The sequence below is a fragment of the Panthera leo genome, chromosome F2 (assembly GCF_018350215.1).
Source record: "Panthera leo isolate Ple1 chromosome F2, P.leo_Ple1_pat1.1, whole genome shotgun sequence".
NCBI lineage: Eukaryota > Metazoa > Chordata > Mammalia > Carnivora > Felidae > Panthera > Panthera leo.
Genome location: NC_056695.1, coordinates 66,836,597 through 66,855,825, shown reverse-complemented (window position 1 = coordinate 66,855,825; position 19,229 = coordinate 66,836,597). Strand labels below are relative to the sequence as shown.

The 19,229-nt window shown below is 46.5% G+C and overlaps 1 protein-coding gene across 1 annotated transcript in view; it reads right to left on the bottom strand.

Moving 5' to 3' along the window:
- Positions 1-19,229, bottom strand: part of FER1L6 (fer-1 like family member 6) — a 137,043-nt gene that overhangs the window by 55,710 nt on the left and 62,104 nt on the right. The window contains exons 19-22 of the mRNA XM_042924123.1: positions 14,861-15,038; positions 11,152-11,276; positions 6,068-6,202; positions 2,609-2,758 (exon numbers count right to left, since the gene is read on the bottom strand). Of these exons, the coding sequence (XP_042780057.1) occupies positions 2,609-2,758; positions 6,068-6,202; positions 11,152-11,276; positions 14,861-15,038 (588 nt within the window). The remainder of the gene's footprint in view (positions 1-2,608; positions 2,759-6,067; positions 6,203-11,151; positions 11,277-14,860; positions 15,039-19,229) is intronic.

Here is a 19,229-nt window from a genome sequence, read left to right as displayed (position 1 = left end):
CAACAGAGAAAGAGACAAATGCCGTATGATTTCACTGTCATGTGGAATCTAAAAAAGCTGAACTGCCAGAAACAGCATGTAGGCTGGTGGTTGTCACGGACAGGGGGTGGGAGACGGGGTGGGGGAAATTGGGAGCTGCTGGTTGGAGGGTACAGACTTCCAATTACAAGATGAATAAGTTCTGGGGATCCAGTGCACAGCATGGTGATTACAGTTAACTTGGATACTTGAAAGTTGCTAAGACACCCACGAAAAGGTAATTTTATGTGAGGTTCGATAGCTATGTGAGATGGATTTGGTAACTAACTTCCATCGTGGTCATCATTTCATAATACGTGCTATATGAAATAATCATGTTGTACACCTTACACGTATACAACGTTACATGTCAACTATATCTCAGTAAACCTGGGGGTGAGGGGGAGGGCAAAACTCCCTCCATACTGGTTTGACAGTATTATTTATCATGCTCTACCTGCTTTCAACCTAAAATCGGTCGTTGAAAGCCGACAATTGCCAGGACTTTCACTTGAGGAAAGATGGGACCAGCTGGTTTCGAAGGTCATTTTCAGTTCTAACAGCAAATGTTTCTGTGTAACACGCATCCATTTGGTGGGAGCTGGTTTTATTAGAATCTCTCTTGGTTTGTCATCCTGGGATCCTAGAACCTACGACTTGTAAGACAAACACGTTTCTAGTCCTCACTCCTACCTTCCGAGGCTGCAGCCATTGTAGGGCTGGAGTCAATGCCTGAATTCCTACTACTCTGTCCTCCTAGGGTTCACTTAGCTTCAGTTCCCCCGACAGAGAGCTCAGTCTTTCTCTAAGGCAACCATTCTATCCTTAAAAAGTGCTTCTCTGGGGTACGTGAGGGGCTCAGTTGGTTGAGCATCTGACTCTTGATTTCTGCTCAGGTCAGGATCCCAGGGTCATGGGATCGAGCCCCACATTGGGCTCAGTGCTGAGCATGGAGCCTGCTTAGGATTCTCTCTCCTTCTCTCTCTCCCTCTCTTCCCCTCTCTTTCTCTCTCCCTAAAAAAAATAATGGAAAAAAATAAAAACCAGACCACAAAGTGGGGTGATTCTTTGAACTCACCCCTGTAGCTATACTCAAGCCCCAGCTGCAGGTGAGGGCACTTTGGATTTGAATGCAAGGGTGCCTAGCCTCTCGGCTATCCCTGCTCCATCATGCTTTCCAGGCTCCCCAGCAATCAGGGGGATCAATCAGTATACCTAGATTCTAGGCCCTGACCTGCCGTGTTGAGCAAGTTGTTACCTCTCTACCCAGCTCAATTTCTTCACCTGAAATAAGCAGGTGGGACTAGACATTTTGCTTTAATATTACATGACCTATTACTACTAATAATAAAATACGTGGTTTTAGTTGAGTGTTTATTCCATGCCAGGCACTTTCAGGACACTGATCATCATCCTCATTTTGCAAGTGAAACAGAGAGATTAAGTAGCTTACCCAAGGTCACGTACTACCTAAGTGGTGGAAATGAGATCCACACCCATGGGATCCGACTCTCTTACCCTTCCTTCTCCCTTATCTCTCTGTGTTAGGAGTGCTGGCCTTCTAGGTTCTCTACCAAGTGAACTTTTTAAAATGGGATTTCTGAAAAATAGGCTTACCTATAGAGGAACTGGTCTGACCCAAAGGGATAGTGCCACCTGCCTCAGTGAATGCAATGGTCTCTAAAACAGCCCCCCGGGCCCCATCACTTCTTCTCCACGTCTTTTCCGTGTCCCATTTGGTTTTCCACTGGACAGTCAGACCTGAGAGTCTCAGCTTCCCGCCCCCGTATCCTGCCTCTACTTTCTGGAAAAGGCTTCTGAGGCACATATTCATAAATTCCCCTATGCCTTAGTGGGACTGATTAAGAGCTCCCTGTCTTCAGGAAACTATGTGATGCAGTGTAAGGAGCAAAAGGCTTGAAAGGTCTCAGTTCAGGCGCTGCTGGGTGGCTCAGTCAGTGAAGCATCTGACTCTTGATTTCAGCTCAGGTCATGATCTCAGGGTTGTGAGATTGAGCCCCATGTCAGACTCTGCACTGAGCGTGGAGCCTGCTTGGGATTCTCCCTCCCTCTCTCTCTGCCTGCCTCTCTCTCTCTCTTAAAAAAAAAGGTCTCATTTCAGGTCTTAGCTGAATGATGAAGTAGGGCAAACAATTGCACTAATTCTCGGTTTACAATGTGGAAAATGGGAATCCTAACACCTATCTCAAAAGGCTTGAGGGAGGTCTATGTGATGAAAGTTACGTGAGGCACTGAACATCCCACATGGTAAGTGCCCACGAGTTTGCTCCCTTTCTCCCTCATATCCTCCCACGGTCTGTATGAACTCCATGATTTGCATATAGGGCTGCTCAAGCATTGCTGGCCAAACCCAGAAGGAGTTTTCATCCTGGGACTCTGACCTATACAGCACAAGGGCTCTAGAAATAGCCCGTGTCACCTGAATTCTTGAGTGGCGGCTCCCAGATCCTGAGAAGGAGACCCCTCTAGACACAGGACAGCAGAGAGTGGCCAAGCACAGCTTCATGGAAATGCTCTGGCCGGGAAGACGAGGTAGATGACTGGGGCCAATGACCTCTGGCTCACTTACCTGCAGCAGTTCAAATACAGCAAGGAGGTCCCCTCCAGAGAGGCTCCCACAAAAGATAGGGTGATAGCACAGCCTGGGTGGCTCATAGTCCTTGTCAGCTAGCTTCACAACAGGAGCAGCCACTGTGGCCCCCAAATATTCTGGCTTCCCCTAAGGCAGAAAGAAAAGAAAGGAATTTGTCCCCGATGGTTAGCTACCTGGTTCTGACCTGCATCAGTGCACTTTAAAAAATAATCTTGACAAAGCCGTCAGCCTCAGTGTCTCCCTCTTGCTACTATCTCACTCTCTTCTTCTGCCAAATGCCTCTTACCCCTTACCAAGGCGTGGGGGTCAGGAAATTCCATATGGGCTCCCAGGGAAAACTTCTGGGCCCAAGGCCGTTACGGGTTCTCTCTTCTCAGCATATAGAGTTCAGTGGAAGAAAGTTAAAATGATTATCTAGGGTAGACTTGAAAGGGAAAAGAAGAAATAAGGTGGCAGCAAGCATTCCCAAAGCTCTCCAGGGCAGGACACCATCGTGGTCAGGAACGTGAGCTTTGAAGTCCAGGCACACCTGAGTCTGTGTTCCCAAATCTGCTACTTTCCAGCTCTATGGCCTTGGGCCATTTAATCAACTTTTTTGAGCCTCATGCCTTAAAAGGAATTAAAAATACTACTTGTTAATGGGGCCATGAGGTTTGACTTAATGATGTAGGTGCTTTGCACAGTGACTGGTATACATTGAGCGCTCAATACATGGTAATATGATGACTATGGCCATGATGATGATGATGATGATAATGATGAAGGTCAGTATATTCAGGTGACAGAGCAGTTCTGCTCTATTTTTCTTGGTAATAAAAGAGGCCACTAAGATAGTTTTGTATGTATGTATATATACGGACCGCAAGTTTCTTTAAGAACTATGAGCACCAAAAAAACCACAAAAAACAAAAAACAAAACAAAACAAAAAAACACCATGAGATAGCACCATCTCCTGTCTCTTCCCATACCTGCTCCCAAGAACCTGGGGCTGGCTTCCCCCAGGAGCAGCATGGGGCTGGAGGTTGGGGCTGCTTCCCCATTTATCTCAGGGATGGCTGGAATGTAAACTCCATGTGGCAGCATTGCCCATTTTACATACTGCTGTGACCCCCAGCACAGGGCAGGCACTCATTACCTATTTATTGAGTGAAAGCTGTTGGGTTAATGACTTCCAAAGTACAAGGCCAGCGCCCACATTCTCTTCTGGCTGACGCTGGGTTTAGCAGCTGCCCTGCTCCACTGCCTTTGGACTCATAAACCAGCACCTGCGTTCCCGGCTGTAGAGAGAGCCTTGGTTGAGGCGGAAATGGTGTTTAGTTTCAACTAATGATTATTTGATGATTTTGTGATTATTTTTGACTTTAAAACAAACAAAGCTGCCTGCTGGTATCCACAGGTGGGGTCAGAACTGTCCCTCGTGGACAGTTCGTGGTGGAGCTATGGCATGACACAGGTCAAGACACAAGCGGTCTGCTGTCGAACTGTTTTGTCATGATCCTAGCTGGGAATAATTAAGTACAACTGCCCTGGAAACAAAGGAGTAAAGCTAAACCCAAGTAACTAATTTGCCAAATATAAACGCATTGCTTAGAGAGGCAGCAGGCCCTAATGAGGGCACAAGCTACGAGAGTGAGAGAAAGCTCTAGATTGGAGCCACATTCTGGCAGAGTCAGAATGTAATCATCTGATCATCACCATAGGGCTGGGGGCTCGGTGTAGCTGCAGGTGTAAACAGAACCTTCTAGGCACCTACATGTATCTCTCCAGAAAGAAGAGGCAAAGTTTTCATATATTTTTTCTCTCCTACTTTTCCTTTTCATTTCAGTGTGAGAATGTAGGCTTGTGTTTCTATGAAGGGACTGGCTTGGCTGGAGCTCAGGAAGGTAACTGTAGAATGGGGCTCTGGAAGAGGTCTGAAAAGCAAAGGGAAATCCATGTAGCCACGCGGGTTGGTTTAAGAGTTTGCAAAGATGCTTGATTATTGTTCCTGGTTTTCAAATAAAAAGTAGTTAGGAATGGAACCATGTCGTTAGCAACAAAATTTAAAAGGTATTTATCTTGTGACTATCTCTACAGAAAATTTGTACTATATGCCCAACAGTGGAACTCATATTCCCTAAATATATACAATTGACAGCTCCAATTTATAGCTGGAGGAACAGGGTACAGAGAGAGTGATTCTGGAAAAGCAGAATATGTGTGTCTGAAGGGATACAGCTACAGATAGTCCCACATATGCAAGAAAGTTCGGACACAGGAGGCTAGGTTCAAGTTCTGACTCTACCTCCAGCTACCTGTGACCTTGAACAAGGCCTTTGACCTTCCTGGGTCTCTGTTTCCTTCTCCAGGAAGCAAGAGGGGGTTCGTGCTCTCCGAAATCCCCGCTCACCTTCTATAATTCTCCCATCCTAATCTCTTCTGACCTTGAATCAAGGTCAGAGCTGCCAGCATGCTTGAGGACGTGACGGGGCTTTAGGAAGGCTTCTTGGAACGACTGTTGTACTTGATATATTGTGCTTCTGCAACTTCCCAAGGAGGTAAAGACATCAAAGAAAATAAATAAGCCTTTGCCTTTAGACTTTTTAATTTAAAAAAGAAGAAAAAGGGGCGCCTGGATGGCTCAGTCGGCTAAGCGTCCGACTTCGGCTCAGGTCACAATCTCACTCTCTGTGGGTTCGAGCCCCGCGTCAGGCTCTGTGCTGACAGCTCAGAGCCTGGAGCCTGTTTCAGATTCTGTGTCTCCCTCTCTCTGACCCTCCCCCGTTCATGCTCTGTCTCTCTCTGTCTCAAAAATAAATAAACGTTAAAAAAATTTTTTTTTAAAAAGAAGAAAAAAATGATAAAATAAAAAAGAACTTTTGTCATAGTAATTAAAAAAAATCCTCCAGTAAGCTTTTGAATCTACTCAGTGGAGAACACAGACATCTTTGGAGAGGAAGAAGTCTGGTTAACATCGTAACAGAAATGGGATAGGGATGAATGTGTTGTTGCAGGGCTTGGAAGCAAAACCAAGAGAAAGATGACCCAGCTACAAAGGCTGACTTGGTAACAACACCCACCCAGGTCCCCCCAGCCAAGCAAGGTCAGTAAACACCTCTGGTTTTCTAGATGCCTGGACATTTTTACTCAGCGTTTCTATTGAGTAGCAATAGGACACCTGGGGGCTGGGTACACGTGCAGGTGACTCTATACAAGTATCTTATTCCTGAAGAAGAGTGTGTCCACTAAAGTTTTGTGACCCGGATCCTATTCTACTTGCAAACTAATGGGAAACCTGAGTGAAAAGCCCTTTAGCACAGCAAATGATCATCACCAACATTGCTGGTTCTGTAAATCATCATTTTCCCAGAATGGCCTCCGGGCACCTCTAGAGCCCTGAGCAGTCGCAGGCTGGTTAGATAAAGTGCCCAGTCGGCACTGCCCGGGACACTCACCACCGCGTCGCTGTCATACAGCTCCACCACCACCAAAGGCGGGGACTCCGCCAGCTCCTTCTGGTCTCCGTGCAGCATCAAGTCATTGAACAGCAGCATCTGGTTCCAGGTTGGGGAGAGGGTTTGGGAAATGACCTGGAAGGTGGGGCCAAAAGAAAAGCAAAAGCTCATTCGATAGGGTTGTAGGGGGCGAGGTCCATTCCTTCGACAGTTACTTGTGGAGGGCAAAGAGAATCTCGTCATCCTCGCTCAGTCCTTTAACAACCAAGTGATGACACAAACCGATGTACTACCACTGGGGACTAGATGCTAGGGGACGCAGATTCCCTGCTCCAGAGAGCTTACAGAAGTTCATGAGTACAGCCCCTGCAATGATTACCACCTTATTTGCATACATAACTTCAACTCAATCCTCCCAGTAGCGCTGTGCTGGCGACACCAGCTCCCCTGTGTTGAGTACTGGGTACCAGCTGTTGCCCTTTACATGCACAGCCTCGTTCAAACTTCACAACTGTCCTGGGAGGTGGATACAGTTACCTCCTCACATCTTACAGATCAGGAAGCCAAGGCTCACTTGTCTGGAGCCAGGAAGTGGCAGAACTGGGATTCAACCCGGCTCATCTGGTACCAAAGCCCAGGCTGCTAGCCTCGTCCACCCTCACCAAGTAGATGCTAATATTATCTCTGTTTTATGGGAGGGCAAATTGAGGATGAAGGAGATCTAGTGATGCTTCACTTACGAGCAAATAAAATTTTGTCCTCAAATACTCAAAGTGGGGGTTAACTCTAATATTCCTTGCATGGAATTGTACTGTTTTGTGGACATTTGCATTGAACGAACCAGCGTCTTCAAAATGACCTTCACCATTTTGCATGACATCTTTTTTTCTAAGATGGCAAACTGTGACATTGGTAATTGGCTGTGTCCATCATACAGATGGAGATACCAAAGGACAGAAGACAACAGTCTCCATTATTGGTTGGGAGCTGTGAGTGCCTCACCCAAAAGTGGTTCACAGCCCCCCATTCCAGGCCATTCAACTGCTACCCTCAGAGGGGTGTCATTGGTCTTGTATCCTCTACTCTAGTTATGTGGATACTTGTACACCTGCCAGTTTCACAGAGCTGAAGACCAGGGCTGTCTGCAGTATGGGTAGATTCTGCATCTGGGCAGAAACTAGGCTGTTAATGTGTGAGGCTAGTCTTGGAACATTTCCCCTCTCCCAGGATGTGCAGACAAACGGGTCATTTCACAGGTGAACACAGCACAATGGCTGCTGGGTCCTGGGGAATTTCCACACTCCCTCTGAACTACACCCTTACTGCTCACTGCGCATGCCAGGCGGGCCAGAGAGAGAGAGATCTAGCCCCAGCTAACTTCCTGGACTCCAAAGAATAAATCTGTCATCTCAGACTTTTACATCAGGAGTCATCTCTAGCCAAGACATTAAACCATTGGCACTGTGGTCAGGAGAGAATTGTTTATTCGTCTTCTTTATGTGAGTCATAAAAATATGCATTCCACAATTTCCTTCCTCGCTCGCTTTTTGCGTCTATGCCTCAGACACAGTGATGTTTCTGACATAACATCTCAGAGAAAACCTTAACTTTTTGGACAGGAGAAAAATGGCTTCGTCTAACCTATGAACAGGAGTTATACAGTTGCGATGCAAGGTTATCCTGTATGGCTATCTGACATCACAAAGAAACCTGGGTTTTTATGTTGCTTTTAAAAATAGAAATGCAAACTCTTTCACAGTACGCATACAAAAATGTAATACCAAAGCAATTTATGATCCTCACAGCATCTTTCCTGTAGAAATATTTTGACAGCTTCCTTGGCACTTGGGGCTATAAATACCACCTGATAAGATTACAGAGGCCAGCATTCATTCATTCAACATGTATCTATTAATACATTCAGCATACAATGTGCCAGGCACAGTACTGGGCACCAATATGGCATCCTGCGTATAACAGGTGCTCAAGAGCTCTTCGCATGAATAAATGCATGGATATTGGCCTATCCTCAGAGTTGTTCCCATGAGTACAAGGACAATGTGGCCACCTTCCAAAGGTCCCCCAAAAGCTCACCCAAACAAAAGTACATTGTCCCACTTCTCTGCCAAGGTGCCCATGACTAAGCTCCACCTCTTCAGATCTTCCTTAAGGAGCTCTGCATTGTGACCGTATTTGATGATGTTTGGGAGACTTTGGTAGCAACTAGCTAACACTTTGAAGAAGGAGTCAGAGACTACAGATGTAGCATGGCTCTAGAATCAGATACCTTTGGAATGGAACCCTAGTTTCATCACCTGCCTCTGTCCAACTGGGCAGGCGATTTCACTCCCGTGAACCATAGTTTCCCTCATGTAAATGGTTAGCACCTACCTTGTAGAGTTGTTATGACCACTGTCTGAGGTAAAGTGTATTAAATGCCTGGCACACAGTAGGTGCTCACTAAGTGCTTGTTCCCCACCCGACTCGACCCCACCACAGTATTTATGAATGGGTAAGCAGTTACTGAACACCTACCACATGCCGGTCTTGGTGCACTGGGTACTCACGTCTAACAAGAGACTGTCTGTGTCCTCAGGACTCTGATCGCTTGAAATCTCAGGCTCCACACTCCCCACCCTCTGCCATGTCCTCTCCTGTCCTCTGAGGCTCCTCTTAAGCCACTTAGTCCCTCTCCCCTTCTGGCTCCGAAGCCTTTCTCTTTGGGGAGCTGTCTCCCTTTCCCTTTATACTTTGGTCGCCATGAGATTTCTAAATCCCACATCCTCAGTGACCTCTGGAATAACTGGGTGTCCCTTCTGAAATATTTCAGATCGTCACGTCATTTTAGAGAGGACTGGTTGTGGGACCAGGCCTGCTGAGACTGCTCCCCCTGAGCTCTGTGTGGTCAGTTCAGGCACGGGCTACCGGGTGAACGGTGGAGCTCAGCTAGGACCACAGGGTCAGCTTTCTCCATCATGAAGGGTGCGAGAGCGGGGCATGTCACACACAGGCTCCGAGGCAGCATGGCACTGAAACAGCAGAGGGAATCCAGATCCCTTTCTTACCCAAATGGAAAGCAAAGTGGCTTTGGAACTGGACCAACGTGGGTTTCTATCTTGGCTTTACCACCTTCCACCTATATAGTCCCTAAGCCTTCCCTTCTCACCTGCAGAATGGGGACACTAATAACATCCACCTTTAGGCTGCCATGAGATGTAGTGAACTATGCATATAAGATGCTTGGCTTTATGCCTGGCATGTAGGGAGCTCTTGATAAATGGCAGCTATTATTACTGACAAAAATTAGGTACTTGGTTCAAAAGTATAGAGGCAAAGTCCAGGCCTCAACAGAAGCTGTTTTCCCTTTCACACGATCATTTGATAAATGCCATTTGTTCCTTTGAGATATGTCTGAATCAAATAAAGCTACTGTATAGAGAGGCAAAATAGGAAGATAATCACATAGCAGCCCAATGAGCTCACTCAAACCCCCTCCCCGTCCAGGGCCCCGAGATCACCAGGGCCTGGAACCCCACAGTTTTGTGGCAGATGGAGGAAGGCCCCAGGGGTCCACCCTTTGAGAATCCTCCTTGCTTCTGGTGGGAAGCCTCAGTGACAATAACAAGGAGTCACATAAAGATTACAAGCAAGGCATTGTCCTGGGTGGTTTACCCTCTGGGAAATAGATACAATGTCATCATCGTGAGAGCTTTGCTTAAGGTCACACAACAAGCAAATGAAAGAGCTTAGACCTGAACCCAAACAATGTGGCTCCAGAGTCTATACTGTCATCACTGAGCTAGGCACTACCCTTGAAAACACAGAGAAGAGAAAGTAGTCTGGAGCCCTCATGCTTCATGTGTTCTCACGCTCCTTCACTAAGTGAGGATGGGGTCACCTTCCTTCTGGGGTCTCTCTCGATTCCCACCCCCACAGAACGAATCCCTCTCCCGTGGCTCTTGGAAGTCTTTCTATAGCCCCACGTTATGGCGTATTTCATGGTGCAGACCCCGAGCCCAGCAAGGACCTGTCACAGAGCAAAAACTCCGCAGCTGATGGAGAAATGGACAAGATGATCTCAGTCTGCAGGTCACAAATCAAACGCAATCTCCCAGGTTACAGGCCTCACTTTGGAGAGAAATGTCAGCCCGTGTAACATTAGCCAATACAACGGCCTCCATTCATCAATCACTTTATACACTTAACTCTGGGCTTCTTGACAACAGTCATATTTTAAGACGACAGATGGAGGTTTAGTGAGTAAATGTGGCCAGAGAGTAGATGACCTAGAACATAACCTCAGGTCTCTTTGGGCCCTTGGTGTTTGTCTTAACTCCCAGAGATGAGCAAATCCTTTGTGAACTCTCCTCTCTCAGAACACAGAATCCTCAAAGAACAGAGTCAGTCCTTGGAGAATATGATCTAATGGGAAAAGCGTCCAACTGGATGTCCACTGATTAGGAACACTTTCACTTTTCAGCACTCAGTGTATAGGAAAGGGAGAGAGCCCAGAGCAAAGCAGTGTAGACCCACTTCCTTTAATTCTCACACCATCCATTAGGAAGTAGTGTTTTCCAGAGGGAGACACCACATTGCACAATTTGAAAGTGTCCCAAATCCCCCAGCTGGTGAGTAGAAAGAAAACAGTGCAAAGTCTAGGGATTCCTGACTACAAAACTGGAAAACGCTCCTCCCCACCATGAACCTTCAATAAACGTTGGTTCATAAGCCTCATGCAGCCATGTCTGTGTGCTGTTTTCTCACGTGTTTGTTCCCCCACTGAACTTGGCCTTGTGCCCAGCACTTGGGCAGGTGGGCTAGATGTGCCCTTCTCCTCTTCATCCCTTTTCCCCAGCCCCCTTCCTTCACTACGGGTGTCTGCTATCTCGGCTGCAGGACAATGGGTCACACTGGAACAAGAGACCTTCTGCACGGCAATCCTTCCTTGCACGTGTGCTTTGGCGTCTGAAATCAACATACCCAGAGACACAGGTATTTGCAACATGCCCCTGCTGTTTTCTTTGCTGGGCTCTGCTGCGGATCAGCTGTGGGCCATGAGAAGGCAGGCGGGCTTCCCTGGTTACCTTTGTGGTCTGGCAGTGGGAAAGGAATGTGACCTTGGCAAAGGGGTCCGAGAGTCCACTGCTGTCCGCTGCGATGAGGCCCCGAGCTTGATACATGTGCGCTCTCAGCTGAAAGACATGCCGGGCTGTGGACAAATGGAAACGGGCGGGCATCAGTGGGCGCTCCCCAACAGCGAGTACGAACAGGTGTTTGTGTGCCGTGTGCGTCTGTGAGTGTGTCCAGAGGCCAAGACTGGGAGCACCACCCGCCTCTAGACTGAAACAGAAGCAGTGAAGAAAGGGGGAGAGGGGGTATCTACGGGGAACTTTGGAGCCAGGCATTCTCCTTGGCCCCCTCACCACATCATGGGTTTTGATCTTCATAAGAGCCCTGTGATTACATAGATAATCATCATAATCATCCCCGTACATGTATAAAGGAAATGGCTCACAAAATACGCTACACAAGTTTTCCAGGTTTGCAGAGCTATCAAATGCCAGAGCCTGGATTTCATTTCTGTCAGATTCCAAATTCACCTTCTCTTTCTAAAAGACCACATTTTTTTCTTATGTTTATTATTTAGTTTTGAGAGAGAGACAGAGTGCAAGCAGGGAAGGGGCGGAGACACACACACACACACACACACACACACACAGAATCCAAAGCAGGTTCCAGGCTCTGAGCTGTCGGCACAGAGCCCAACGCAGGGTTCGAACTCACGGATGGTGAGTTCATGACTTGAGCCAAAGTTGGACGCTTAACCAACTGAGCCACCCGGGCGCCCCTCTAAAAGACCACGTTTTGTGTTTTAGTAATTCTCCTGTTTCCACTGGCCCTCATGTGCACGTGTGTGTAAGAAAGGGGCTGCTCCACTAATAGCTTGTGCTTCCATAAACTCGAGTCAACCACTCATCCATTCTTCCATTCAGCCAGCCAATGTCATCTTGAGCGCCTACTGTGTACCAGGTACGGTCTGGTCTAAGGATTGTGAAGTGGCTAAGACAGCCCTTGCCCTCTGCCCTCGGGGAGCTCCAGGAAGAGGGCAGAATATAAGACCAGCATCCACATCCCAGTGACAGGAGGCCAGGAACTAGCGTCCTGTGAGAGATACAGGCAGAGGGCACGGAGGTTAATTAAAGGCAGGAGTGAGCATATCTGATGACAGGATGGGAGCAGAGAGGGGGCTGCAGGTGAGGGCAGATGAGGGTTCAGTGGGGGCATCCCAAGTAAGAGCTGACTTGTCATATTCCTGGGTTTATGGGGCTTTGTAAAGCCCCTCTTGTTTTTTATGTTCACTTGCTCCTTTTTACCCCCTTACCCAATCCTGTTCCCTGTCTCCCCCAAAGGCAATACTATACTGTGTTCAGGATATCAGTGTTTTGCATTGATGTGGGAACTGGGAGGCAGGAACTCTTCCATACCAGTTTGACTAGCATTACTTTGTTAAATTAAGGGTGCAGATGCCCCCTCTTCTTCCCTCCCATGCCACTCCTAGGCTTATGTCACACAAGTCTGTATATGGACTCACACGAAGTTACTAACCCTCTCTGTGCCTTTGTTTCCCACCTATAAAATGGGGGTAATAATATTTCTTCAGAGGGTTAATGTAGGAGATCAAAGGACTAGGTGCCTGACACATGGCAAGAACTTTAAAAGTGGTATAAAGATGCTGGTGTGGCTGTTACTATTGTTCATTGTAATGTGACCTGTGACGGTGGCAGCTGGGGCCACCTGGGTGTCCCTCAGAGCCCCCAGCTGCAGCCACGTAGGCAGTATGCTGCACAACGCTAGGGGGAACCATTTATTTGGTTAAAGTTTTTGTTTTTCTGAAACCTCTTATCAGCTCTGTCCCTTAGACTGATAAAGTCAGTTTCCTCTTCGCTCTCCCAATTTGGTGATCCATCTTTTGTGTGGTAGTTCATTTTCTACTTGCGGTTGGTAGAGATGTGTCTGATTGCCCCCACTCGAGGGCCAGATGACCCCTCTCTCATCTCTACATCCCCCACTAATTTTCCCACCATGCCTGCCATATGTAGGTACAAGCTAATTATTGGCTGGATGGATATTTTCTGAAGCACCAAGTGAGTGAAGAAACAAAATTCTCCAGTGGATTTGGAAGGCAGCCAAAGCCATCAATGTCAGTGCACAGCGGAGAAAGTTTATTAGGTCACTCCATGAAAATAACACACTGCAGAGGATCAGAAAGCTCTTGAAAAAGTCTTTCTTCTCCTTTGAATTGTTAGCAGCTGGGACAGCAATATGTCTGGGTACCTTCAATCTCCAGAGATAGAATCTATAGAAATTAGAAGGTAATTTGATATGAGTGTCTTTCACCCAAAGATAAAACCTCTTTTTTTTTTTATTTTTTAAAGGTTTATTTATTTTTGAGAGAGAGAGAGAGAGAGAGAGAGAGAGGCAGAGAGGAAGACACAGAATCCAAAGCAGGCTCCAGGCTCTGAGCTGTCAGCACAGAGCCCAACATGGGCTTGAACTCGTGAACTGCGAGATCATGATCTGAGCTGAAGTCAGATGCTTAACCAGCTAAGCCACCCAGATGCCCCAAGATGAGACCTCTTTAAAGACAGGATGGAAAGCAATGGAAATAAAGCAGAGTTTGGAGAAGCTGACTTCGTCATTTACTAGCTGTGTGATCTTGGACAATTCCAAGCATTTCTGATACATCCTTTCTCCCTCTGTAAAATGAAGAAACTGCCCAGGGTTTATGTGACAAGTAAATTCAATATAATTCATAAAGTAGATGGAACAATGCTTGGTACATTGTATGGGCCATGCATTTTCCAAATAGGGCTCAGCTTTCCTTATTCTTATACATTGACACCGGGCACAGAAATCATGAGCTGAACCTCTGGATAAATATCTCCAGAGCCTTCTAACTACGGAACCACTTGGATTCCATTGGCAGTTAAGGTCAACCAACATCAAACGAGTCTTGGGTAACAAAGAAAGCCTGGATTTGTGGACAATTCTCCTGTGTTTCCAACAATGGCTCGATTCAAAACTTAACTTCAATTGAAGTTAAGGCAAAACTGTCATCTATTCTGTCTGAATTCAGCAGCAAAGATCCTGTAAATTGAAGCAATTTGGAAAGAGAAAGCAAATTGCTACTGTAAGACATTAATACTTATAACAAAATCCAAAATGACATGAAAATGTAAACATAATGGCACTCATAGAAACTATCTGCATAGAAGAAAGGTTTATATAAAGCACGCTGAATTTCTCAAAGTGACCACATCAGGAACCAAGCTGAAGAAACACAAGGGACCCCAGTGATACCAGTTCCCCTTGGGTCATTACTGGCAAATGCAAACGCCCGCTGTTTACAGGTCAAAACCCTAGTGCCATGTAAAAGGAATTGCACAGGTCATATCAGCATAAGAACTTACTGATGTGTTTTAAAAGGCATCTTCTGCTTCAAATGCAAACTCAGTCCACATGATCTGCCTACCAAGAAACTCAAGTTGCAATGCCCTCCATTAGCAGAAAACTATAACTTTTACTCCAGATGTATTTAACGATTTCACTTTATTCTTTTGAGATGGGACAATTGGAAGGTAAGGAAGAAAATTTAGAAACTATATTTTAAGAGGGAAATGAGTTGATCCTAAAATAATGTGCAAACAGCCCATGCATGCCGTCCTTCTCATTGTTTTCTCAGAAGCCCACTGGAGACACCTACTGACCCTCTTTGTCAGGTGGGCATCATACCTGGGTAGAGCAGGCTGGCCGGGGGTTGATGCGTGCCAGACACTTTGGAGGACATCTCTGCTTCATAGCCTGCTGGCAAGTTGTCCAAAATGGCACCGGAATGTCTGGTGGAGCCCAGCCACAGGTACAGGTCGACCTTCGCTTGCACTGACCAACCAGCCGGCCGTTTTCCAGGAAGCTGGGGAAAGGTTACGAGGAAGACCACTTTGTTAGGAGGAGGCTCACTCTTTGAGAAAAGAGGTCCTGTGGATCTGGGGACACACCCAGGGCAGGTATTCAGAGAGCAGTTCTCAGGACATAATCTTTTTTTTTTTTCTTTCAATGTTTATTTATTTGTGAAAAAAGAGAGGGCACAGCTGGGGAGGGCAGAGAGAAGGGGACAGAGGATCCCAAGCAGACTCTACAATGACAGCAGACAGTTGGATGCGGGGCTCGAACTCACAAATTGCGAGATCATGACCTGAGTTGAAGTCAGACGCTTAACCGACTGAGCCACCCAGGCGCCCCGTAATCTCGTATCAAAATGAGACTGATGACCCCAGTTGCCACCATGCACAGTCCCAGAGGAGGATCCAGGTCTAGTGGGCCTGAAGCTAAAAAAGGCACTTCTGAGCCTTGGATCATTTAAATCTACCAGGAAGGTATGATTATTGCCCCTGTTTGTATATATGAGGAAACTCGGGCTCAGAGAGGTTAACGAAGTTCCCTTAGATCACTCAGCTTTCAAGTGACAGAACCAGGACCAAAACCCAGAGGAGGTAATTCCATATCTAGATGCCGGACTCTACCCCCAAAGCTTGCCTCTTCCCACACTGAGCTGAAATATCCTTCCCCCCGCCCCAAAAAAAAGAAAGAAAGAAATATCCCTTCCCAGAACTTCCAAGCACCTCGAATCCCAACCACAGCATCTACATTTTTCCTTCGTTCAGAGGGACTCATGTGCTGCTTCTTCCATAGGCCAGGCCCCCATGTGCTTGAAGGGACCTACCCGCCCTACCATATCCTTCTTCCTGCCTAACCATCTCTAGTCCCTTCATCCCCCCCTCATGCAGCGTGGTTTCAAATTCCTTTTCCACCCTGCATGCTCCCCTTTGACTGTACTCGGATCTGGATTTATATTTATGTGTGTTTGCATCTGCGTGTTCACGTGTGTATTCGCGTAGGCGGTCTGAATCTGTGCACGTACAGATGAATGTGTGTGGGTGAACGTGTTCTCAAGATGTGGAGGATACAACTCAGTGTAGCGTAGCTTCTTTATTCCTCAGTCACCAGGAGTAGGGGGTTCCTTCCCCACTGAGGGGGTTCCCAACCCCAGACGTGGCTGTGTTCAGAACTGCTGCCTAGATCTTCATTCTTAGAGTAGCTACCTCTCCAGATTTCGTTGACTTTTCTAAGTGTCACTTAGCGTTTCTTAGGATTTCCTATCGATATTGTCCACTTTCTTCGGCACCACCTTTTTTCCAGAAGGAATCACAAAATCCTACATGAGAGGCCACAGCATGCTCTGACAATTTCCAAGGCACCCGTGGAGAGCATCTGAATCCAAAATTGAGCATGGCTGTTTACCTTTCTCTTCGCTCTGCAGGTCCCTTAAATGGATTTTCAGCAACTCAGTTCAGCAACTACCTGAAGGGCCATTAGGCCTCACTAAAGCGGCGGGGTCAGGAAGGCATCAGAATGATCAAGACACCCCCCCCCCCACCCCGGGCCTCCCTTCATTGGCTCACAAGGAAACCGACTTGCAGTCCTTTATTCCAATGCAAGGTCAAGGGTAAGAGAGAAACAAAGGGAACAGAAAAGTAGGAGCAGGTGTTTCTATTTTTTTTTAGGAGTCAAACATTTTACTGGGCTTTAGTGGGTACTTCAGGAGCTGGACCAGTAGAGAAAGCATCCCAGGAAGAGGGAAGGCATGAACAAAGACACAGGGGTGGGAACTAACAGTGGTGATACAGGCTAATGTTTAGTGAGTGCTCACTCCGTGTCAGGAGGGGATTTGCTAAAAGTTTTTAGAAAAGAAAGAGATGGGGCAAAGAATGACACAGACGAGGATGAGGAATCCTGCTCGTTATGTGGATGAGTTCAGATTTTATTCTTTAGGGAGTGGGATGCCATTATTTACTCAGCTTAAAAAAAAAAAAAGGTCATTTTGTTGTTGGTAAAGATAACCGCTCTGCAACTCATAATTTTAAAAATTATAAGAAATAATCCTCAACTCATCACTTCTGTAATAACCATAACAATAATAGCTAAAATGCATTGAGCATTGTTCAATAAAACAAATATTTATGAGAGCCTACGGTTATTCTATTGTAATAAAAAGTAATCCCTTTGCCATTTGTAGATATCACTAGGATATCGATTCACAAAGGCAGGGATTTTTATCTGTCAGTTCGCAGTGACGTCCCCAAAAGACTGCTTGGCATTCATGAAGTACTCAATAAATATTTGTCAGCTCATTAATTTATTTTCCTAATAACAATCCTGCTTCACGCATGTTGAGCGCTTACACAGTCCTAGGTCTCTCTCATGTTTCTCCCTGCACGCACCGTGTCTTAGTACTTACATACTGTTAACAAGCCACAGGTTATCATTCATCTTCATGGTGAAGGAAGAGTAAATATCTTTATTATGTGTACTTTGAAGATGTAGAAATGGAGGCTCGGAGAGGTTAAGATGAGTGTCTACCATCACAGAGTGAGGCAAGAATGACCCAAGACTCAACCCTGCTCTACCCGGCTCCAGAGCCCATACTCTTAGCCAGGGCTCCTCACACACTGATCTATCTGCGTGAACTGCCTGGGCGTCTGGCTAAAATGTAAATTCTGATTCAGTAGGTCTTGTGATTCTGCATTTCTCCCTGATGGTGCTGATCCTGCTGGTCAATGACCACAGTGGTAAGTACTTGAACAAGACTTAACTTCCTATCTGCGTTGCCCCAAGCAGGTCTGATATCCTTTGCTTTACTCTTAAAGTAAAACAACAGCAAAAGCATCATTCATTCCTGCTGCTGTGAAAACAACACGGGTGTGTGAATTCGCGATTAGGACCAATAACTCAGCTAACATCTTGGGAAATGTTACGTAAGGACCACTAATGGACTCCTAGAGTTTGCAGTTTACCCGTCGTTTAAAAAACACACAAACTGAAATTGCTTGCAAGACGTTGCAGGATATCTCACGTGGGAATCCCAGCTGGAACCCCCGCAACATGACTGAGCATGCTCCTAAGTGCTTTCAGAAAGAGTATCTCCTGTTCAACTGCATGTGCATGTTTAGCCTGGGGTGTCTTCCCCTGGCTCCCTCACTTCCCCAGTTGCTTTTCTCTCTTGTGTGCTCCTAAAGCCTGACCAACCACTGCAGTGTCTTTCCTTTTGAGAATAGCATGGTAAGGTGGTGGGGGGGTGGGGCGGGGAGAGGAAACAAAATAATTAAAGAAAGCAAACTTGCGTTGAAAAACTACGATCACCAATGTATACCAACTGCATGAGACAGAATGCTACAGTCTTAGCCTCTCCCAAGCCCCACCCACCTCCTCCAGAGGTCCTGGTGAATGCCGGCTGGCTTTTAAAAACAGGGGAAGTCTTGGCAAGTCAGAAAATGGAGCAAGAGATGGAAACTCACACAAATTGTGCTGAAGTTGGTCAACCAGTATCAGAAAGAGAGGTTTTGCTTGCTTTGTTGATGTTTGTGTGTGGCAGGACCCAGTCATCACTTTGTGCTGCATCCTAGGGAAAAGTGGATTGAAAGCGGGACTCCTGAGAAGTGACTAGACTCAGGAGACAGGATAAAGATGGAGGCAAGACCAAGGAGGGGCTCTCTGGAGTCCAGCGGGCAGGACTCACATGGAGCCATGATTCCAGGCAAAGAGAAAAGGAAAGTGGAACGTCACCCTCTTGTTGGACTCTGAGCACATCCAGCTCCTCGTACAGGGAGTTTGCTTTTGGACACGGATGTGCTTTTCCACCCGATGGCCACTATGGGTAAGGTGCGGATGAGACCCAAGTGGGAGAGCTCTGCTCTTTTGGATGGTGGATTGAGCTGAGCTTAGCAAATTTTGTTCCAGTGACTCCACCCTGTCCACTATAGCATTATGAATATATTTAAGTTAGAAAAAAAGAAAAAGATAGGGCGCCTGGGTGGCTCAGTTAAGCCTCTGACTTTCGCTCAGGTCATGATCTCGTGGTGGGTTCGAGCCCCATGTCAGGCTCCGTGCTGACAGTTCAGAGCCTGAAGCCTGCTTCAGATTCTGTGTTTCCCTCTCTCTCTCTCTCTCTGCCCCTCCGCTGCTCGTGCTCTGTCTCTGTCTCTCTCTCTCTCTCAAAAATGAATAAACATTTTTTAAAAAAATTTTTAAAGAGAAAGATCATGGA